Below are 24,508 nucleotides of genomic sequence, written 5' to 3' on the forward strand. Positions count from 1 at the left end.
AGACCCAGGCTGAGTGAGGCATGATGATGATCCTGCAACTTTGTTTTAAGCTTTGTGCTTTACACTTTGGTTTTAAGAATCATTCTGTCAATTCCATTAAAATATCCTTAGGTGCCTGCAGCAACGATATCTTTGCCTCTGTGCTTTTCTCCAGGACAGCTGGCAGGAGTTGCTAATAGATCATCTGTTTTCTCCTCCAAGGATAAATTGCCAACCTGAGAGTGGCAATGTGAGAGTGATGTCTTAGCCTAAACTGTCCAGATAGCATTTTCACTAATTTTCTGGGCGTATTTGGAGATGAAATTTTAACATGAAAAAGCCAGTTTACATTCAGCTTTGTTACAGCATTTTAGGAAGTCACAAATTAAGTCTTACTTTCAAATATAAATAAATGCAAATATTTACTGGAAGTTTTGAAGCTGGAAAGTAGGTTTCACAAAGATGTCTCACAGTTTGGCTCTCAGTTTTACTGATAGTGCTTTAAAATAAAATTACCATAATTGTAAGCTTTAAAGCAAAACACCTTGGTCAGGTTTTGCTGATTCCTTTATGTATTAGAAGAGGCAATCACGAGTGAAAAATGGTGGAATAAGACATGTTTGAGAAAACTGTGAAGATAATAATGGCTTTTTTCCGTACTGTATAATTTTAATGACTGACTGAAAGAAACAAATAAATTTACTGTGGAATTAAGATGGGGAGAAAACTAGAGCTTTCCTTCCTTTCTTTCGTATATCTAATACTTGATATTTTCACCTCTTACCCAGTTTTCGCGGAGGAAAAGGCATGCAGTGGAGCACATTTTTACAGTGGTTCCATTGGAAATGAATTCTGATGCAAATGACTTTGACAAAAATGGATAAAGTATCACTATGGTTTGGTGTACATCGCCATTTTAAAGTTAATGATGGGGTGAATTTTTGTACAGTTTCTTTATGGGAACTGCAAAATTCTTTGGATTTCATTGAGCTATTTCTAACAAAATATCCATTCTTTGGAAAAGATAAGGATCAATGTCACATTAGAGACTGAACTACTACAAATGGATTTTTTTACTGCCAGAGACCATTTCAGGTGCTTGCTCTTTTCCCCTGCATGTTCAAGTCCAGATTAATTCTACTTTACCGTCCTTGTTTAGCTGAAAGAATTTTGGTTCTCGTAACACAGAAGCAGTGTGTTGCGATTAGAGCGGTAAGAACACAGGAGTGCTTGTTCTGTAGAAGTACAGCATGTGCTCCGAGCTCTAAGTTAGCTTTCTAAAACTGTGAATGAGCAAAAAAATACAGTACGTTCTTGCAAAAACTGTAGGAGTACCTAAAATCGAAAGGGACGTTTATCATTACAGAGGAAGTTTGGTTCCTTTTTAGTCTATATCACATCGAGATGAGATATTCAGAAATCAGTAAGAAGTATGTTTTCTTAGACCTTCCTCCTTCAGAAGAAGTGAGTGTTACCTTCAAGGTGCAGAAAATTATTCCATTTATCAGCGAAACAGCACAAGTTTTGTGTCAGATTATCATATCTTGATGTTTAGAAAGCCAGAATGGACTTCTGTGTTTTTGTAGTAATTTCTGATTCTAGAATTTTCTGGTAAAAGACTTTTAAGCGCTATTTATTCATATAGCGGAAGTACTTGTCAGATTCAAGTTTAAAGGTTTCAAATTTAAAATATATTCCTTCCACACTGAATAATTTATTGCTTTTTTTCGAAGGATAAAAGAGGAATTGATCCTACTGATGATTGTCCTTAACTTATAGCTTATCAGCAAAATACAGTAATGTCCTGTCTTAACATCAATGCCAGTATTGAAAACCATCACTAAGAAAAGTAGATTTGAAATACAGAAAATGAGTTTTCTGAATGACACGTATGACCTGTCAGATTGGCTCTTAATCTTTGTACTTTTTTTTAATGTTTTAATTTCTGATTTCTGTAATTTTAACTGAACTTTAAACTTTAGTCCTATATCTTGTAGGTGGAAAAACAGCAGAATTATGTGATAATGTTGAATGCTACAAGTAAGTAAAGCATGTGAATGAAATTGCTCTGAAAAGTTTTAACTAATATCCCATCCTCTTTTAAGGGATATTTATTAATCCTGAAACAAGATCAAGACAAAAAATCAAAGCTAGAAAGAAACAGATCTGCAAAAGCATGCTTAGATTACAAAAATAATTGCTTTAATGTACTGCTGATGTGAAAGCATTTAAAAGAATTAACTATTTACAGATGTTAATATAAAGAAGCATAGTATTTTTAATTAGCAAAATTTGAGAATAGTCTTTTATGCTTTTTTCCCTCATTATCAAGGAAACTCATAATTATTGAGGTTTAGGAGAGTGTTTCTTTGTGTGTAGTTGTTCCAGTTTGCCCACTGCAATATTGCGTCCCTTGAAGAAGGTGGTAATGCGTGCTGCTAGAGACAGGAGTAGGTAGCCCACTGGTCTGATCCATGTTGGCAGCTCTATTAACTTACTTGCCATTCTCTTTCGCTTTTTAAATCAAATATAGTTGATTTGTAGCGCATTTCTGCTGAGCTGTTGTTATAACCGTTGGGCCTTCTAGCACCTCTCAGCCGTCCCTTTGTGCATGTTTTCTCTCATTGTATGTATGCATCTCTATAAATATTTTCCTAGGAAGTTGCCTTTAAGCTGAATGTGTTGTTGATTGTGACTTGAGAGGAACTGTAGTGTTGGTTTTGATGCGTAAGAAAGTTCTGCTTGGAAAAAAATGCTTTTGTGGAGAAAAGCAGTGAGCTGCTTGTGTAAAAATAAAATTGATCTAGAAGTCCATTTTTGAACACGTTGGTCACGCTAGGAATCTGATTCCAGGAAAAAGCACAGTTTCGCTGTTCTACCTGCAATTACAATCAGCTTGTGAGATTCTTCTGTTGCGTTACGGTGAACGTGAAAGATCTCATTGACCAGCTGTAAAGCAAGTTCATGATCTCGGGTGAGAAGCAACTGCCTGGTCATAACATTGATATGAACAAAGTTTGCAGCGTCTTTGAAGTGATACCTGCAAGGAATTGTTTGCTGGGCTGCCTTAAAGAAAATTACTGACAAGTTAGCTGAAGAGAAGTTAATATTTTTCTTCTTTATTAGTTGGTCTTAGTAGCACAATTGAGTCAGTGTCTTATTCAGCTTCTCCATGCTGTAAGTCTTAGCTGAGGATCACTGAGGGGCTTTTTACCCGTGAGATATAATAGTTATTTATTTTGAACAGTGTTTGTGACGGTAGTTTCAAAGCTGTTATCTACCAATTTGACCTTTATGTTGTTTTATCAAAGTATCTTTTATTGTTTCCCCTTCCTTAGCTTTGCTAGTTTAACATTTTTAGTTCTTTGAAGATTCAGTTTTTACTTACATATACATATTTATATTTATATAAATATGGGTAGGAAGTGTGCTTACTTATATGAGTTATATAGCATTTTAAAATTCATCAGTATTCGCTTAAAATTAACTGGATGTTACTCCTTTCTTGAAGTTGCTGTGAATTAACTCTAATCAGTGAAAATTGTCTTGTGGTCACATTTTCTGTGTGTATCCCTCTGCAAGAACATCCAGGACTTCTTCGTTCTTCATGTAACTCTTCTTGTCTGTTTGTACTCTGATAGGAAACAGTGATAGTCTATTTTCATAATCACTTCAGCACCGTAAGATATGGGGAAAAAGGGAATATTTCTTTTTTTCTTTTTTTTTTGATGGATTATAAGCCTTGAGTAGTAGCCAAATAAAATCTTCAACAAGAATATCTGTGCCAAAATCTTCCTTTTCTGTACCTGCAACCCAGTAGAAACTCTTTAAGATCTGTAGATGACTGTAGATCACGTGATGCAGCTACCTTTCCTAGTAAGGAAAAAGACGCTAGTAGTAATAACTGTGAAAAATGTACTTAGTATCGCTGTGGGACGTGTTTCTCTGTGAATCCAAGCCTAATTTTTGAATATTTATGAACTTCTTAAGTCCTTGAGATGAAATCGGTGTAAATGTTTAGGATATTTGAGACGAGGCAACTCGAATGAAGCATTAAATAGCAGTTGCTGTTCGAAAGCCAGCACCCCGGTCGTTTGGTACCAGCTTGCTTGAAAGCTGCACAGCAGCTAGCTCACTCGAAGTGCATTGCTCGGAGCCAGCTGGTGCTGAGCGAGTCAGAATATTGTTTCCAAGGTACCTTCGGGTTTTCTGTTTCAATTTGGATTCATTCCTGCTTCCGTCAGAAAGAACAGGTCTTCATCTCTGTCTAGAGTCACTAATTGATCACCTCAGTCAAATCCTACGTGCCACTTTTTTGCATACCCGGTTCCATTCAAAGTCGTGAATAAGGCAATAAAAATACGTTATTGTACATTGAGTGAAGTACATGTGAAGAGTGAATTACCTTGCAGTTGTTTTCCATCATTGTTTCCTTAGCAAAACGTGTTCTAAATTTAGTACCGTGCCATCCTTACTTCAAACTAACCGGAATCTAATTGGTGTTGACATTTTCCTTCTTTTGTACTTTCTTTGTACTGTACGTATCCCCACCATCTGGTTTCACAGCGATGGCTCTCTTATTTTTTCTATCATAATAACATAGGTCATTTCTCTTGCGAAGAATTTTAACATCTCCATTGTCTTTTAGTTTCCATATTGATGCAAGAATGCATGGAAGACTTTTTGTTATCTATATTTGTCTGATTATTGTTAGTCTTATTTCTGATTGTACACTTGCCATGCTAATTTGTTAGCTGTGTTTAATTTGTAATAGCTGTAGTATGTGCACAGGGTTTTTCTTTTTTTTTTTTTTTTTTTCTGAATGATCATGGGCTGTGTGTTGCCTTCTTGTAAGCTTGATATTTCAGAACTTACCTTGTAGTTCAGACTACCTTAGAGTTAGATCATGGCTGACCTTCCCAGGTTCATGATTTCCCAAATGTGCCATAGAAGATAGTATTTAAATGTTGGAAAAATCTGAACTAAATCTGTATAAAGGTGATGCAAACAGCACCGGTTAAACTATATTCTGTTGCTTCAGGATATCTGGGAACTAAGGGGAGGGAACAGGAGGAAAAAAAAGAGAAAGTTCTGCAGCAGAGATGTTTTGAAGTGTTCCCTTTGCTTCAGATTGTAATAGTCAAAAAAAAAAAAAACAAAAAACAAAAAAAAAAACATATTTCTAGGTCAGCTGGAGAGTAGAACCTGAGCTTTCCCTTTGTTATCAGACTGCAAACAAAATGCCTTACAGCAAGATGAAAAAGTAGAATTTCCATAGCTTTTCATTCCTTCCCCTTTCAAACAAATACTTGTACTATAATGATCTTATGCTTGGCTGGCTGGACCTTTTAAATATCATGAGTATTCATGTAAGATATGAGGAAAATTGAGTTAAAAATTCAAATTCGGGTTTAAATAAGATTCAGTAAGATATCATTGAGATATAAATTGCCAGGAAAAGGTGATTGTACCAGGGAAGATGTATTTGATTCTAAGCATTATTTCTGGCCTCGCAACATACATAAAGTTCTTCTAAAGCTGTCCCCATTCCAGTTTTATACAGCCTGAATCAGCCTCATGGCCCTCCTCCAGTCAATTTACAGTTCTGATTTATACAGTGAATTTTAATAGACTTTTATACTTCTTTATGTGTGACAGATGAGTAAAGAATTTAAGAAATGTAAGTCGCTTAATTATCTTTGTGTTGTATCTCTTAATCTGTTGTACCATATTTCAAATAGAAAATAATGAGAGAAAGGAGTGACTTTGTAAGGCTCTGTTGGTTTTGAGTAAAGAGAGTTGAAATAAAGCTAGAAGGCTCCAAATAGGTCTACTTAACAGCTTCTTAATAAACCACGGGAGAGACTACAGACATGCAAGTAACGTTTTTAAAAGATCCCTTATTTCTTACTGAATTTCAGAAAAAATAAAATTTGCACTGATTAGTTTAGTCATCTTCCAGGGCTGTGTGCTCCCTGTGTACCCATTATAGTTTAAAGGGGGGAAAAAAAGGATAAAATGGATGTTTTTCTATTATTACTTTCAGATTCAGGAAGCAGGTTGAAAGAGCAAAGGAGGAGCAAATGTAACGGCTTCCTTATATGTTAATACGTTGTTTTTATTGTCCAGCAAAACTATAGCTACAACAGTGAAATTCTGCTGAGTATTTTATTGCTGAACAATGTTCCCTCAGAGTTTTCATCTCTCTCCTCTATTTCACTTCTGTGTATATAACCGTAAAAAAAAAAGGAAAAGAAAAAGTCTGTTGACAATCCATTTGGATAAAATAGCTCATTCTAGTTCTGTCACATTTTTTCACCCTCTGCTTCTGACAGCCATTCCATCCTACCTAAATTATATATTCAACATACACATCAGAATAGAGTATCAGTATCTGTTCTTTGGCCTAGAAGAAAAACCTCTTTTCCGGGTGTCCAGCATTTTTCAGTGGGTCTCCAATGGACATGTGAAGGTTTCCCCTGGCTAGGCAATCGGAACTGTTTAGATTTCTATCCTGGTGGAGATAAATTTAAATACAAAGTTGTAGACCGTAAGTTTAGCTAGGAGATAAATAGAAGATGTCTTCCAGGTTACTCAAGCTATTTGGAAATAACCCACAAAACTTTGTTTTTCTGACTTGGATGTATTTTTGATGGATTAACATTATTAGTATAAATTGTTAAGAAGTGGAATACTCTATGTAGGCTTGAAGATGGCATAGACCAAAGTGTTGGATGTTTTGCTGTTCAGAATGATTTTTCTCACAAAAGTTACCTTTCAGAAAGCTCACTGTGACATGACAGTGATTTTCTAAGGTAATTATTTATTGATTTTTCTGTTTCTCTTCACAGTATTTGATCTCACCCATAAAATGCAAAATAGATTGGGTTTGCATCATCTTTACTCGCTGTAGACTTAGGGAGAAGAGGCTTAGTATGGGCACCACATTTCTGATTCACAGGCATGCAGTCTTTTCAAATTTTAAATGACAGGCCCTAAACCACTTTAGGTTGTACCATCAGTAATGGAAAAGTAGAAGCTCGTCCAAATGACTGGAAGAGCAGCTATACTAGCTAATGCTGGTAGAGCCTGTGTTGCTAGAAGACCACAAATTCAGTAAAGCCATTTGGCTCATCTCTATGTTTCATTAGAGATTTTTTCCCTTTGGAAAGTTGATGGATCTCTGTAATACTTTGCATTCCCTCTGTGTTGCCAGAGCACTGATAAGATGCAGCATCAAAGGCTTTCTTTCCACGTTTACTTTTGTTTACATTTGACAAAATATAAATAAATACCTTGGCTGTTTGCTATTTCTGCTTACCTGGGCATAGCCCTCTACATGTGTGTGTATGTGTATATGTACGTTTACATGTGCACCTATATAATTCCCCATTCTATTCCCCATTCTATTCCCCATTCCGCTCTTTCTAAAGGCATCTGCTGATTCTTGCAATTTTTTTAAATTCCTTCGATATTTGTTAAATAACATAAAAAGGAATTTTTATATAAAAAGGAACACTAAACCAGATCAGACCAAACTCTGCTTAGCCTACTGTTTTATCTTCGATAGCAACAATCTCCTTAATTCATTATTCACCTAACAAAATTATCAATTTCTGATACCTGTAGGCAGTGAGGGAACAAAAAATTGCAAATTCTAGAAGGAATGTTCCACAAGCTAAAGCAAAGTTATCTAAAGAAGATCAAGCAGCTGCCTTCTGTCTGACTTCCGTCTACAGATAGATTAATTAAAGTGAAAGTAAATCATTAAATAATAATATGGACATATGAATGTGGTGCTCAGTTACATCCAAGGTCTGCAGATGCTGCTGGTGATGGAAATATATAGCTCGAATGAGCACAGTCATTCACAAATGCCCATGCACTAGCCCGCACTGGAGGACTCCTTTCCCTTGATTTCTAGCTACTTGAAAGAATTACCTCTATTCTAAACTAGCAGAAACTGGAATGCGGAACTAGCAGCCCTTCACTGACAAAGGGACATTAGGTAGAAAACGTAACTGGAAAGAGTTCCACACTTGTAGATTTTGAGGAAATGGTAAATCAATTTTAGTATCAAGGAAATATATATATGTGGGGGGGGGGGGATATGCATATAGAAATAAATAAAAAGGCAACCTATTTGAGACAAACATATGACAACAGTAATTTTTATCAAACCTGGAATTTAAAAACTGGTGTTTGAGGTTGACAATTAAGACTAGATCCAATATTAAAAGCCATATTATGTGTAGGATAATGTGTGGATTTGAATTCTGTTTGCATGCATCGAGATGCTCCAGTATTTAATAATGACTTGAACCAGGTAATAATTCTGTCCTAAAAACTTTAATTGCAGGTTATCTTGAATTACATTTTTTCCTTGTTTAATGAAATTCTGATTAATTAATCATTCAAATTAATTAAATATCTAATCAAGTTTTAATTACAAAATTAATCTGTACTTGGATAAAATCTGTTAAGAAGAAGAGTTCTTTGTATTTTGCTTTACTGAGCTCTTAATAGAGATTGTTGAATAGATGTTTGTGGTGGTAAAACCAATGGTATACCTGTCAGAAGTTAGCCGTAGGACCAGTTTTGATGGTGCTGAGGGAGCTGGTCAGTGGCGTTGCAGTGTTTCTCTGTTGCCTTTGTAAGGTCGTGGTGACTGGTGGGGGATCAGTGAGGACTGGAAAAAAGGTTAAATTTCACTCCCCTCTTAAAAAAAAAAAAAAAAAAAAAAAAAATCCGGGGAACAGCAGGACAGTCAGCCGACTGTCCTCTTCCTCCAGGAAGGCTGTGAATCAAATCCTTGTGGAGGTCGTTTTCTAGATGCATAGAGGACAAGGACTGTAGGCAGCCCAGGTTTACCGAAGGCAAATCGTGCCAAACCAACTTGATTTGCCTTCTAGGATGGAGTGACTGGCTCAGCGAGCAAAGGGAGAGCAGTAGTTATTATTTTCCTTGACTTCAGCAAGACACTCATCACTGTCTCCTGTAGCATCATTATAGCAGAGCTGAGAAAACAGATTTGATGGGTTGAAAATAAGGCGGGTGGAAAACTGCCTGCACTATTGTCATCTTAAACTGTTTTACAGTAAATGTTTTGAAGTGACTTAGGAAGAGAAATAATGCTGTATTATAAAGTGTCTTCCCTTTTTCAGAACATTTTTTCACTTTAAAAAGCACCTCTATGATGCTTCCCTCTTCACAAGGAAATGTTCATTCTTAATAGTTCTACACCTTCTCGCTAGAGTTTTTTATTGATATTTTAATTGTGCAGTACATTTGGTACTGGGCACTGAACAAAGCGCAAAGATAGTCAAGAAAAAAAGGCATTCTTCATGGTCCCTGTTTTCAAACATATATTAAACTTTAGTGACACTAGTATATCTAAATGTGAACAGTATGTGTAGGCATGTAGAATACATTTGCTGAGGGGTGTGTGTGTATATATATGTGTGTGTGTGTGTATAGTGCTGTTTTAAAAGTATAGATAGATGGTCTTGTTAATGAAATTCAACTGATTATCGTTATGCTTTTAACCTTGTTTTATTCGATGACACACGTCCAGTTTTATGCAGTTCAAGGGGAGCTGTAAATATCTCCTTTAAAAAAATTTTTTTTTAATGTGATAAACAGAACTCGTTAACTTTCATAGCTAATTACATTCATTTACTTTTCAGACCAGCAGGGAGTTGCTAAATGCTATGTTAATGTATACACAATTAAAAATTAAATGCCTGTGTTTGCAAAGCAGTCACTATAAAGTCTTACCACTGATGTACAGATAAAGCCCTGGGTTGAACTGAAGTATTTTTGACATGGCTAATAGAGAATGTGATGAACCTTTTATGAATATGTGTTAAAACAGATCATTCAAACAAGCAGCAATTATCTCCCTGGAGATCAGTTAGTTTCTTTATCTAGTAGGCTTGTTCCCATGCTGATTTATGACAGTATCTGTATATTTTTCTGGTTCTGTGAATGGTGTGGTAAGAACGTACTTTCATCTTGTGCATGGTAAATGGCCTACAGCAGTATGATCTGATTCTTGGGCTGCAAGACCCACTCATGTAGCCTGTGATCATAAGAACCAAAAAGTTAAAAATGACTCTGACGGGAGCTTTCTGCAAAGCATTATTATTCCAATTTTGCTGTCCATTATCAAGGAAAGCTTTCGGATCACCAGCAAAAAGCACTCACTCAAAGGCTGTTGCTCTTCTACTATTTTTGCTCCTTTGGATTCTGATATATTGCGCATTATTATACAGATCAATAATCAAATTTTCTAAGGGAAAAGAGAAGTTTAATTCCAATAGTTTATAATTCACTGCAACAAATTCAAAATAGTTCTGGCTGCTGCTAAGCAGATTGGATTACCAAACTGTGTGACTGTTGATTGATTTGGAAATGTGAATGTTAGTTTGCTCTGGGCAGACAACTTCAGATAATAGGGCAAAAATGTTATAGAAAAAGCTGTAATAGCAACTAATTATTAAGCCTCTTGCTTGGGTAATTTTATTGGAAATAAATTATTAGTATGTTCTCTATATATCACAAAATTAAACTGATGAAAGACACTGAACTAAGCTCACCATCTGTCTTAATTTGTTTTATTTCAGACTCAAATTGACCTAAACGTACATTTTTTGCTGATAATAGCATTAAGATCAACATAATGTGTCAAGCTGAACTAAATATAAATACATACTTCCCCCATGTTAATCTGGCAGTGTTTGGTCCACTTAGTGAATCAGCAAATACTATTGGACAGAAAAAAAAGCTGTGTCCTTGCCCTTAATAGAGACTTGAAAAAACTATGCCATAAATGAACAGAATTTTGTAAACTATTTTCCTTTCTTCTTTATTTGAAAGAGAAAAGTCTGTACTTCCAACTGCTGGGATCTGTTCTACAGAGCTACAGATATAGATAGATACACCTGCCTCGGAAACAAGAGGCATCTCCATATACATATTTAAAAAGAAGAAAAAAAAGCAGAACATGTATGTGAATGTTCTGCACCATGTCTCTAGGCATGCCAGATCTGAGAACGGAGGCCCTCGGAGGTGAGCGTCTTGGGAACGATGCAAGCGCCCTCCTGCTGAGAGCATCTTGGTTGCGAACGTTAGCTGATCCGTACCCCCTTTTGGGGTAATGTTTGTCTCATCTTGCAGTTGTTACGAGGTCTCTTTTCTGAGAGGTCGCTTTTTGAGATCCTCAGTTGCTGAACCTAAGAGATGAGAAGTCCTCAAATCCCTCAGACTCTTTATAGAGCCAGAAAGGGAAAATTAAAGGTGGTTGTCATGTGTCTGCAGTCTAAAATGAGTAGCTATCAGCCATACTACCTTTCAATAAAAAATAGAAAAAGCAAAGATGGAAAAGTCTTCCCAGGCTCCAGGAAAGGTTAACAGCTGAGTGGGTGTAGTTCAGGCAGTATTATTATTCTGTCATGGAAATAGCTTTGGAGATTTTGAATCATAGTTACCTTCTGAAGAACAGCTTGAAAATATCATGTGACATTCTTCCTGCAAAATTTTTATGGAAATGAAAATAAATCTCCAAAACATCTAGTAGAAGTGGCTGCACAAACACTTGCCGGAATACTAATATAATGACTAGGCATAGCTATATCAGAAACGATCTACACAAGCTTTACAAACACAGATAGAATTCAGTAGATTACTGAAACGTTGATTTGTGTTGCCTGTAGATTAAGAGGGATTTTCTTGAATTTACTGACATGGCTATTTTGACATTTTTAAAATGTAGGCTGCTTATGACAATCTCTACGCTTTGAGTTCCAATTCTGTTTTGAGCAAGTGCTGCTGTATTTGCTAAAGTTCTAAGTTTGATATTAAACGTTCATAGTGGACCATGAGAACTTAGGTCTAGAAAGTTTGAGAACTGTTCTGATGAACAGAAAAGCTTAAGTCCCTAAATATATATGTCACAAAAGTTTGTCACATGTAAAGTTTTAAATCTATGATAGCAGCAGCTGTCAATGAAAAGCTAATACTGTCACTGCTGGTGGTTAAATCAAATGTTCTAAAGCGGCAGAAGGGAAGAGGAGGCTCTGATGTCATGCATCGTTTCTACCTAACAAGTTCGTTTGGGGTCTTTTTTTAAATGTCAGCACAAATAGAACAAAATATAATTCCAGTGGAAAAAAATATTTTAAGTTTTTCTCCAAAACAGTCTCAGAATAGGAGCTTTTGCCAGACACTGTCTGTAGAAAAATATAGCAGAGCATACCTGGGGAGAATATAAGATTATTAGCTAAAAAAGTAAAATAATTACTATCATTGTGCCAAGCTTAAAGTCTGTTCTTCTCTGAAAATACTTATGTAGAGAATATAAGTATAACTCTCTGGCTACAGATTCTTAAGAATACCTTCAGTCTGCTTTTTTCTATTGAAGCTGACACAAGGTCAGCAATCTGTCGTAACTTCTGTTCCCCAACACATTTTAAAACTTGGAAGATGAGGCGTTTTATAAAGCTCTCCAAACACTCTGCTTCTCTTGAGTTCAGTGGAATTTTGTCATCCTGGAAAAGCAACAACACAGTTAATCTAGTGATGAAGCTCTTAAAAATCTCGTCCTAGAAAACTAGCACAGAAAAATACAAAAGGTTAAAGCCTGTTGATCACACCATTAGAAAAAAGGAAACTATTTCCTGCGAAGTATTGCCCAGTACATGTGTTTATAGGAGAAGCCACCTGAACAAAAGCCAAAATAAGCTCCCAAGAAAAATCAGTGGAACTACCTTTAAATAAGATAATTATGAGCAAAATAATGATTAACTGAGGTGCAAGTAAGAAAGTGTGCAGTATTAAAAGGTATTTGATTTTATTATCAGACTCCCCAGTGGCCTGAGAGAGACCACTTGAGATGAGGTTTCATTCCTGCCTCAGCCATTTCCAGCTTGCAGTGTTCTTAGATACTCATCTCCGCAGCAGTAACGCAAATTGTTATTTTTCTTTTCTAAATGCAGTCCTCTTCCATGCAACAATAAAATCCTGCACATGTCCCACATCCTATACATCCTACTAATATGAAAGGTGTATCACTGTGGTGTTAATGAAATCAAGTAGTCTTTGCTTGGTATATCTTATATTGACTCATTCTGTGGGAGTTAATATATGTGGGTTGTTGGGTCCCTACCCTACTACCCGCTTCCGTAGCTTGTTACTACTTGTGTTTTCGCTGAATAAAATTAGTAGGTATTTTTCTTTATCTTGAGTTCACACACGCATGTAACAGCACACGCTCCTGCTGTCGTGGCTTGGTTCCACAGGCTACTTGCAGCTCCCTTAGTTTCATTCTTCGTTATTTGTTTGCTGTTTCCAAGGAAAGAAGTTTCATCTGTAAAACCAGTCTGAATGGGTCTTTTGTTCCTGTTTTTCATTATGGAACTAGTAGCAAAACAACCATTCAAATTAATGTTCGGGATTTTTTTTTTTAACCTGATAATACGAAAAAGAAATACCTTCTTAGATTAACTGTAAAAGCAGTAGTTCTATGAGTATTTTCGTTTGTCTTTATACGCTGCAAGAACAACAGATTTCAAGTCATAAAGGAAGATTTGCAGTAGTGCTCAGTTAGGCTTCATGTGTTGAACTAGTTTACCAGCATAATTCATTTAAAACATGATTTGTTTTTTATAATACTTCATAAAAAGGCTTTGTGCTAATACAGTATTTCCAGTGCTCCTTTATATTTCCTATTCTGTTGCAATATGATCCTTGTTTATAACCTGCTAGTAATATTGAGAGAGAAAACAGTAGCTCGCTCCGTTACCCGAAATGTAACCAGACTGTTAGATAACTCATTAACTTTAGAACATTATAAATGGAAATGATTTTAATGCGAAGGGTAACGTGTTTATTTGGTGGTGCTAGCAGTCTCCCTTGACGTTGCAGGTAACAGCATACTGCACTCGGCAGCAGACAGCGTGACGAGCGCGGTGCAGAAGGCGAGCCAGGCTTTGAACGAGCGCGGCGAGCGGTTAGGTCGAGCCGAAGAAAAGACGGAGGAGCTGAAGAACAGCGCTCAGCAGTTTGCAGAAACTGCACACAAGGTAAGGTTTGGTGGCCCGAGGCTCTCGGTGGGCAGTAGCAGTTGATAACCTCAGGTAGTGTTTTGCTGTTGAGATGAAAAAAATAGGTATAGGTGTGTATATATACACACAAACACAGCAGTAAGACCCAATTTTGTGATTCTGTTGTCTGGTGATGAAGTGGACGGTGCGGAGGATTACAAAACCAGGCTACTATTCTGGAATGCTGTTCCTTAATAAGAATGACTTTTTTCATGCTTCAGTTTAACACTGAAATTTGAAAGAATATATTTTCATTCTGATTTAAGGAATAGCCACTTAGCACTCCGAGTGAGGTTGCTCTGTGACTGAAAAGCTTGAATGTTATAACACAACCCATACAAAATAGAGAGCAACCACTTCAGAGTGCAGATTGCTTAATCTGTCGGTCTTTGATCCATTTGTGTAATCTGGCCATCTACTTCGAGCTTCAGGTAGCCGAGGTGTGTATAACCCTACCTGTGCCAATCAGAAGCACAAGATGCATTTAAGAGGTTATTTTAGAATATTAGTGTGGGCAAAAAGTACCAATGGAGCTGAGGGCAAGGAGCATTTTATAGAGGCTTCAGAGGTGTCTGCAGTCAAATGTTGGATGCCTCCTTGAAATCAGTGCTAGAAGAGGTAGGGAAAAAAGAATAATCTGGAATATTCAGACAGAGCAGCAGATTGAGAGGCCAATTTTATTTCATATTAAGTTGACAAACATACTTCTGTGTATTTAAAGAAAACACTTGGTTATACTAGTAGTAAAAATTCCTGACAGTCTGCTTTTCACCTCACTTTTACTGTGGTTTTATTGCTCTTTATTTTATTGCATTCATATCCTGAAACTTGAGGGTTTGAAGCTTGACTCAAACTGATGGAGTACTCTGTTAGTAAATGAGGGCTTAATTGTGGCATAATTTTGGAAATAAGAATAACTTACATTCCTCGATATTTTGAAGTGTGATTAAGATTGCAGTGAATATGCTGTATTCTATTCTGTTCTATTTTCTGTCAAATCTATTTTGTGGGTTTCTTTTTATATTAATTATAATTGAATCTCTTCTTGTTTGCTGGGCATTTAGTGTGTTAAATATTTTGTGTGAAGGCGATACATGTTGTGTGATATTGCATGACTCTACATCTTTTTATCTCTGACAGTACTTCATCAGATTATTTGTCAAAATTAAACGCAGTTTTATTTCAGACATGCAAAATTTGTAATGACGTGTATAGAAAAGTCTGTATAGTCTGGTCTGCTTGCGTTCTAAGCTTTTCCAACAATGTTTTAAGGGCAAGTATGAGCAAGAGGTGTGTGTGGGTTCCTGACAGGTTTAGAAATTCAAAATTAGTTTATGATTCATTTGTAAGTTAGTGGAGTTTATTATCTTGACTCAATTGACTTTAAAATAAACTCATCATCCTGCTACAGAGGAAAGTAGTGCTAGATATGGTCTTACAGCTAGTCAGGCCTCGGCTGCGCTGCTTCACTTGCTGCATTTCTGTTGCAGTGGAAATGTAGGAGAGAAAGTGACAATTATATATATATTATCTTAACAGGAACCACTCTTACTGCTATTTTTCCTTTCAATTCCTAGTGCAATATAGGATTTCCTAAAATGAAAGCAAGTGTGTGCTGTTCCCACCACATGTGTGCATACTCAGCTACTTGAAAAGCCAAGAAAAAATCTGTCAAATGGTCAATTTGATTTCTGTTCTGGCCGCTAATCCCATGAGCAGGTTTATGCAACCCTATCTCAGCCTAGTTGTACCTGTACGAGTGCATAGTTTTTCCTTGTAAGTCTCATATTCTGCAATTTTCATGTAAAATTCAATTGTAACTGTCTTTCTCTTCGAAATACATGCATTTTGTATTAAATTTCACCCCACCCCCCAGAAGTATATTAGAATCATTTTACTCTGATTGGCATCAAGTTTAAGACTCTCTTACCTTGATCTGATCTACAGCTGATGTGAAAATGATTGTGTTTTCTCTCCTGCAAATTCATATACCCTGTGTCACTGGATGGATACCCCAAAATTCAAGGGAGATTATCTCATTAGAACTTAAAGTAGTGTAGGTGTTAAAATGTTGTTCCTGATCGCCCTATAACAGAACTGCCTGGGAATTTTTTGTGTTTGAAAAAAGAGACTGTGGCTTGACTGTGGCAAAGCAAAGCTGAATTCCGGTGTGTAATTAACTCAGAAAGTTTACTTTCAAGATGGCTATTGAATAAAATTTCAGACATGCTTTTGCAACAAAAAAAAAATAGTGGTGTCAGTAAATAATTTTAAATGTCATAATATTAATTTTGCTACATCAAGTCCAAAAACCTCCTCACCTGGAGAACGGGTCAGAGCATATGTCAGATAAAGGGCTGCAGTTGTATCACAGTTTTTCATTTATTTCTATCTTACTGATAACAAGCACTAGATATAGTTCAGTCATATTCATCTATTTGTCACAGTGCTAATGGATGCTAAACTAAGAAATATGATCGTTTTGAGGACTGATTAATTAGTATTATTCTAATTAGTAGTGAGAATGTATGATTTCTGGCACTGTTTTTGCTATTCTTAGTATTCCTGCCTGAGGCTTCCTTAAAGTAGGCAGTTCTCATTTGCTGCAGTAGGGCTATTTTGGATGGTAAAAGTTAGTGAAAGAAAGAAATTGGGGCCTGGACCTTGATAAAAGGCTGCAGTATAAATAATAGGAAAAAAAATAAAGATGGGGAAAATGAGATGAGAAAAAAAACCACACTTTTTGTGTTAGTTATTGCCAATAACTATAATTCAGATACTTTCAATATTTATTATTGCTTTCAGTATATATTGTCATCTAGCAAAGGGAGACTTTGCATGTCTATCGTAGCAAAGGGAAATGCTTCGCGTATTTATATTAAAAGAAGTTCCGGATTTCAAGCGTCTCTTAGAAAATTTGTTTAACAAAACTCTTATGGTCCAGACTAGACATATTAGCTTGGCTTAGCTCTAGTTACATGTGATACATTTTTAATTCTTTTTTTCTTTTTCAGCTTGCCATGAAGCACAAATGTTGAGATGCTGCCCAAAGTCAAAATCTTCCCGAGAGGAACTGAAAAGCTAGGTTCAGCAATTTTTACAGGAGAATCCAAACTTTCATGAGCTTTTGCCTTCCAGTTCAGTGGAGATAAGTTCTTTCAGTTTCTGTGCCAGAAAACATACTGTATTTTTTACCTGTTTGATTTATTTTTTGTTATTTTTGTAGGATTGCTACACAAGCCCTGCAGTAGTACTTCCAACCTGTACTTCAGGTATCACAGGAGTTAAACAGGGAGAGTGGACCAAGTGATAGGCTGGTCAGTATTAAAGTAGGAATAATCTTCCCCTGTACTCTTTCCTGATACTGTACAGGGAAATATTTAACTGGCTGTGAGATGTACGTGGAAATAAAATCCAAAGAAAGGTTATTCTACTTTCAGTTTCTGTAGCATTAGCAGAATGTGAATGTTGGAATTAAACACCTGAGGTCATAACTAGAGTGGAGAACAGACCTGTTTGTTACGGGAGACAGAAAAACGTATTTCCTCTTCCTAGCGTAGGAATTTTGCATGTGCCATTACCAGCGTTCGGAAATGGATATCTGAATTACACAGGGGAATCTGTTACTGTGCTGCATTTTGAATATTTATATTTTATCTTCCGGGTGGATATTTGAATTGTACAATGAAACCTGGAGAATGTATGCTTAAGGTCTCAGAGTTCTGAGAAAAATGTGATTTTTACATCTGCTTGCACATAATTGTGCCTCGAACTCAATCTAGAATTTAGCAGTCTGGTTAAAAAAAAAATCATTTTCTTTTTACCTGTGATTCTCTACTTAAAGGCCCATACAAATTAAAATGCACCATTTTGAGTCACCTGTTTTGCATAAATTCTACACTAAGACTTTGGGGGCGGGGGGAATTCAGGAATTTACCTGGTTAAAATGAGTTGACATCTGTGTTAGCTAGTCCACTGATTTTTAAAATAGAGGCTTAAAAAAGCATGTCTTAGTACATTAGAATCATAACTTATAGTTTGGGTCTTAGTTTTCAATAAACATTACCACTGGAAGAGTGCCTGCCTGCTGATGTTTCTCTTACAAAAATAAGTTGGTTGCTCTTCCATGACAGCTGTATTCTTAACATTTATTAAAATATTCTTATTTACTTCTAGAATTAAAATAAAAAGAAAATAAGGAGATGTCACACTTTATTTTTCTTTTTTTCAAACAGTAAGCTATAACAGAACCTCTGGCAGAAATTTCAGCCTTCGTTTTTCAAATATGTGTGCTCTTTAAAGTCAGTGCACTTCAGAATTTTCTGTCCTCATCTAACCGAAGAGCCAGAGAGCTGGCATTATCTGAATGTACTGCAGTTTTCATTTTCATTGTAGAATAAGATTTTTGCATTATTAATGACACTTTAAACAGTCTAAGATCCTCAGAGCAGTGCTTGGAATAGAGATGAAAGCTTTCGTAGTAACTGAGAATATTTTAGTTTACTGCAGGCTGAAGTAATTGAAAATCTCTCTTGGAAATATCCATATTGTAAGAAGATGTTTGGCTTTAGGAGAACAATCAAGCTAAATACATCAACTGCTTCAAAGTGGTGCATTCCAATTTTACATCTTTTTTTTTTCCTGTATCTTAAACTGTTTTGTATCAAGCTTTCTTCTAATTTCACACTGGGATTGAGAGAAAGAGCAGATTTGTCCTCTATGTCATACCCAACAGTCATTTTAGGGTCACTTCTAACAATTATTGCAACCTGTACTGACAACTAAAAAGGAGTTTGGCCAGCTACATGTTGCAGGTGGGAGCAGTATCGTTTAAGACAGGAGTTCTGAACACTTAGTTGAGCTTCTTGCAATTACTGCTTGTTCTGGAAATGTCAGTAGCTATCTGAGAACCACTGTAATGAATGTGGATATTTCTGCAAATTAACAAGTAAAATAGTCTCTTGTTAGAAATCAAATTTCTGCTAGAGATGCTAGAGACAAAATGTTAGACTTTTTAATAACTGTGTTAGAGTTCAGTCAGGTGCATTTCTGACCACACAGCTGTCTTCTGTCATTGACTTTTCTACTCTAAGTAGTTTTTAGCTATATTGTAGGTGATTTTGCTGCTAACCTAACCTAAATGTTTCTGTTGAGAGAAAGATGGAGCAGGCTTTGAGCTGCTGCCATCTAGCTGGTCCTCTAAGCTTGTCAATACTTTAGAAGAAATATCTAAACTCCAGATCGGGTAAAGCTGAATGGAGTCAATTGTGTAAATTCAGATAAAAAAGGCGTAGATTTTCGGGTGTTTACATGTTTTACTGTCGGCTGGACAGGTCCAGTTCACAGTTGCACTGCTGAGTTCCAGAGCCTTTGTGGACTGAACTGCTCTGAAACGTTGCGTTAGTCCCAGCGACAGTTCTGCCACATTGGTTTTGTATATCTTCCTGTTGGAGTTTAATGTATTACATATCATAGCTCAGGACTTTTTTTCAGCCATCAGAAGCCAATTGCTACGGGATTTTTGAGTAAACTAGTGATATGGATGAAGAAAAAAAGAGTTTACTTGTGTTTTTATTCTGTTCTTGCTGTTCATTAAACTACACAAGATATGGTGTTTTCTAGAAAAATTTTGAAGGTGTGTGCTAACATCTATCCAAAGGTAAATCTTAGAGCATTGCAATTTCCTCCTGGGAACTTAGCTTGTAGTGTATACAACATAGTATTATGAGCTATCCATGTACATATCATACATATATATAATTCAGGTTAATGTTTCATATTAAAGAATGTATTTGTAAATTGTAACAAGATCAATAGTTTCCTTATCTTTTTAAAGTTCTGTGAAGAATAAGAAAAAGCATTGTTAGACTTGAGACTACTGTACTGCAAAATCTGTCTTAAAAGGCTACTTTTGTATCTAGCAAAAGTTGTGCATTATGTGAAATATTAACAAACGTGTTCTCTAAGAAGTGATCTTAAAGGTAGGTAGGTTTTGCTATTATATGCCAGAATTGTAATACTTGCTGATATCTGTTGTAACAAATTCCTCAGAAGTTCTCAAAGATGTAGAAATAATTTTGTGCCATTCCGGGGAAAAAAAAAAGTAGGACCTGCTCTGTTGAGTCTTACTGGAAACCTTGCTTTTGTCATTAAATACTTTAACTGTGAAATAAAGAAAACTGTCCTTGGATTATTTTCAAAATATAAAGGGGTTGTCAATAACATTTTTCTATTTCACTTCATAGGAGAATTGAATAAAATTTAGTTTCCCCTGGAACGATGAAATTTTCCTCTAGAAAGAATGCAGTGCAATATTTAAGAAAGAAAAATTAGGAACTACTTTGAAGGATTTCCCATGAAAGCAGATTTTGAACATTGGTTAATACAGGTTTAAGTTGTCTTCCTTCCTAAAGGCTGTGCTGTTCGGAGAATTCTGTTTTAATTTGCTTTCGATTTGCTACAAAATGCTTATTCTCTAATTACTGTTTTCTACTGGTCATCTAATTTTATTGATAAATTTTTGTCAAGAAGAACACAACCTAACTGACTTATAGGAATCAAACTTTAAAGGCTGAATTATTATATTTTACACACAGAGAGGCAATTTCATAGATTTAAATAAGGCCACATATGGAAGAATCGTATTGATCAAGATGAACAAAAATCTGAGAACTAATCCTGCATCTCTATTTTCAGACTTAAATTCTGTCCCTAAGATCCTCATCTGAAAAGTACCATGTTGACAAATATTGTGAAATGATTACATTATTTTAGTTATTTTGCAGATTTTGCTAAAATGCATGTTATTAATCTGATGTTGAATACATACCTAATTCCAAAACTATATAAAGCTTCTATTTAACACACACACACACACACCAAAAAAAAAAAAAAAAAAAAAAAAAGAATACTCAGTGCTTGATTAGAACAGCATTTTGGTATAACTGGATAGTACATAACAAGGGTATGTTTATTTGCCTAATATAAAGCTTTTTTTTCCATCCTTATGGTACTTCTATAAGAATGGAAAAAGAAAATGTCTAGTTCATTTTCTGTGCTTTTTTAAAATCTAATTTATCATATTGATATTTTGTCTGGCTCTGATTTTCACAAAAGATCATCAGCTTAATGAAATCCTGTTCTGCTACTGTGTATAATTTACGATAAAGCAAGTTTTGTTATTTCTGAGTCATGGACCAGGCTCAAGCATGTATTTTTAATGTTTCCATACATAGAATTTTTTTAAGAAAAGTAAAAGGTATACTGGTGTGAGTGTTTTGGAGACTCTTACTCCTGTCACACTCCTGAATGGACAGTATTTGACTGAGAAAATTGAACCAAGATGCTGCTCGCCTTCGGCTGCTCGTTACTGTGTCAGTGAGGAGATGCACTGTTTAAAAGGAGTGAGCTGAGCAATAGACCCATCTAACAGTCGTTAAGACTTGCATCCACACAGGTTTAAATCACCTTAAATTTTGTCCAGATTAGTCTCATGGAAGTGTTCAGCTACCACTGGGCTAATGACATGAGCTGTTATAAATGCTAGTTTTTCCAATGATTCTGAAAACTCAGCATCTGTCTCAGCACATAAGCTCAGGAATTTCATTTTATGCCTCATCGATCTGAAATGATCGAAGTGTATTATTTTTAATTTGACTATCGTTTCCTTTTTGTGTGCTGTTATCTCATGCAATCCGTCTTGCAAATTTTGACGGCTGTTTTGAAGATTAATATGATAGTAGCTAGCTTTGGCTACGGATTACGGGCACAAAACATGATTTAGTGCCCTATTTTCACAAAGACTGAACAACTCCGAACTGAGTGCAAAGGTACCATTTCATGGAGGCGTAGTATGGTGGATCTACAATGTTAAGGCCAAGTATTCTTGGAAATGAAGGGGTACCCTTGGAAAGGGTCGTGTTAGCTAGGAAATTTGGATGGCTTTAGAAGTTAGAGGTGGCGTCTAAGCAAGTTCTAACTGATATTTTAAATGATTTCACAGATCTCTGAATGATAGCTAAAAGAGAGGTTTTGCAGAGGAGCTAAAAGTGCGTGCGTAGCTCAAGTCTGTGTTGTGTAGGAATTCTGTGCACTGAAGATGTGAGGAGAAAGAGTGCTCTTCTCGTAAGTTTTCTCTTTTGAATCAAATAGTAAGTATGAGAAAAATAAACTGGATTTTGAAAATGTTTCATACTATACTGAAATGGGAGTCTTTTCCACATGCAACTAAAATTAATCAATGTGGTGTTTTCTGGACAAATCAACGCGTAAGGCCTTCTTACTATTTTGGAAAGTAGAGATGCAGTAAAGCTCCCTATGGATTAGCACGGTCAGCAAATGAGGATTTCCCCAAAACATCCATTTACTCATGCAAAGTATTAAAACTGCAGTGAAAGTCTCTTTTCAAAGCTGGGTTTTGTTGAGCGCGACGTCTGTTAACCGCTGTGATGGCTGTACGATTCCCGGTGCCGCGGGCCCGGCTGGAGCTCTGGTAAAAGGCATTTGGCTTTGCTAACAGATGGTTCCCTTCCCTCGGAATTCTCCCCTGGAGTTTGGAGCCGTTCCCTCCTCAGAGGTGTCCTAAACCTGTGCGTACCGAGATGAGTACCCGTGCTTTTGTCTTCGCTCTTCGTTGCCGTTGTCCTCCCGCGTGCGGTTCTGCAGCGTTTCAGACGAGCCGCGGCCGGGTCTGTTCAAAGTCGTCGCGCTCGCGGGCCGCGCGACAGGTACTATTCCTCACCGAGACCGTGAGCAACGGCAGAGCTGCCAGCCCCGACCGAAATAACAGCTGTGCGCGTGGGATCGTCTGTAAGACACGCGGCTGGGACGGGTACCATTCATCTCCCAGGAGGAGCTTCATAATTCCTAGCATCCCTTCGGGGGGAGAGCATCACTGGCTGTTAGATATGGCTAACTAACGAAAATGTGAGCTTCGTAGGGTTCCCTTCTCTCTCCGTGTGACGCGGTAAACGTGCAAGAGTGTTTACACCTTCTCTTGATACCCCTGACTTAATCTTTCCTAGTTCCCACTTCTGTAGTCTTTCACACTCAATATCGAGATTGCACAACCCGCATCCGAAGGGATGGCTCCGCAGCTAAGCTGTCACTCTTCCCAAGACCCCGAGGAAGTATGGCCTTTAGCCCGCTCCCCCAACCCGTGGATTTTTTTGAACAGCTCCCGTTGTGTGATTTGACTGCAGTTTGTCACCGTTTCTAGGATGTTGATGGAGACGTGCTGTGAAGTACTGCGTGAGTGCACTCTTCGCAGGGATGCAGTGTAGTGAAGGTTGTTCAGAAAGGGTGTGGGAACACAGGATTTAGTAAGTCAGAGAAGTTCATAGTGCTAAACACCCCCACTCTTAAGTATTTCTTCCTTATTTTACTACAGGTCTTCCACCAAAATCTATGCTGAGACTAACAGTGCAAGGTATTTACCTTCCATGTCGTATCGCTCACCCTCCTGTAACAAGAAATATCAGTTTTACTTCATACGGGTATAAACTGAGGTAGTAGAAGTCTCATCACTACTATTTTTATTTTACAAGCACGACAAGACGCTGCCAGTTTTCAGGTTAAAAGCAATAGTATCAAACAAAACTCGAGGAAAGAACCCAGTTTAAAGTATTTAGGGGAGTGCAGTGTCCCTGTGCTTTTTTGTCACTGGCTTTAGCAGCCATGAGGACAGAAATGTCGCAGAGCTCTCAAATTCTGTGGTTTAGTGCAGGGAACAAAAGCATCTCTGTTTCAGAGTCTCACAGACTGCATGGTCAGTGCTTTCGTTAAACTGCCCTTCTGAGTGCAATTCAAGGAAAAGAATGGAAATCACAGGAGAGCTTTAGAAATATTCTCATTCTGCAATATTCTGATATTTACTATAGCAATTTGTATTATAAATAGTATTTAAGGCAGCCTGACGGGCTGTTTTCTTAACTTAGACGAATGAAATTAAAACTCTTCAAATTCCTTCCTGTCCTTGCCTAGGTCTTTTTTTTTTTTTTTTTTTTTTTTTTTTTTAATTGAAGAAATGGAGAGAATCTCTCCCAGAGAGCTTTCTGGGAGGTGATGATAAGTCAAGGATGTAGACTTGTTTGTATAATCCTAGGCTTCCTAGACAATTTTTGCACTTTGTCAAAAAATTCTATGTAGAATACTAAAGTATGTAGTGTATATAGCAGAATATGGAGTATTACTGCCGCATGTGTAACTTAGAAGCAGAAACACATCTACTATTTTTCCCCCTTTAAACTTTGATGCATAGAAAAAGTGAAACTCAACCAGGGTAGCGACAGTCCAGGATAGCGAGTTATACTTGCTAGTTATACTACTAGTAATAAAAATGTAAAGATGTGTTCAAATTGAACACAGGCGCAACTTTTACTGACCAGATACAAAGCTTTCGTCCTACTGGCCATGGCTGATAATCAGCA

At 36.7% G+C, this 24,508-nt stretch overlaps 1 protein-coding gene across 8 annotated transcripts in view; it reads left to right on the forward strand.

Annotated features, from left to right (window-relative positions):
* STXBP6 (syntaxin binding protein 6) overlaps positions 1-20,260 on the forward strand; it is a 118,144-nt gene extending 97,884 nt beyond the window's left edge. For all 8 annotated transcript variants that reach the window (XM_062577478.1, XM_062577485.1, XM_062577486.1 and 5 more), the window contains 2 exons: positions 13,903-14,060; positions 17,096-20,260. In XM_062577478.1, coding sequence (XP_062433462.1) covers positions 13,903-14,060; positions 17,096-17,119 — 182 coding nt within the window. In that variant the 3' untranslated portion in view covers positions 17,120-20,260. The remainder of the gene's footprint in view (positions 1-13,902; positions 14,061-17,095) is intronic.
* The last annotated feature ends 4,248 nt before the right edge of the window (positions 20,261-24,508 follow it).

The sequence above is a fragment of the Rhea pennata genome, chromosome 5 (assembly GCF_028389875.1).
Source record: "Rhea pennata isolate bPtePen1 chromosome 5, bPtePen1.pri, whole genome shotgun sequence".
Lineage (NCBI taxonomy): Eukaryota > Metazoa > Chordata > Aves > Rheiformes > Rheidae > Rhea > Rhea pennata.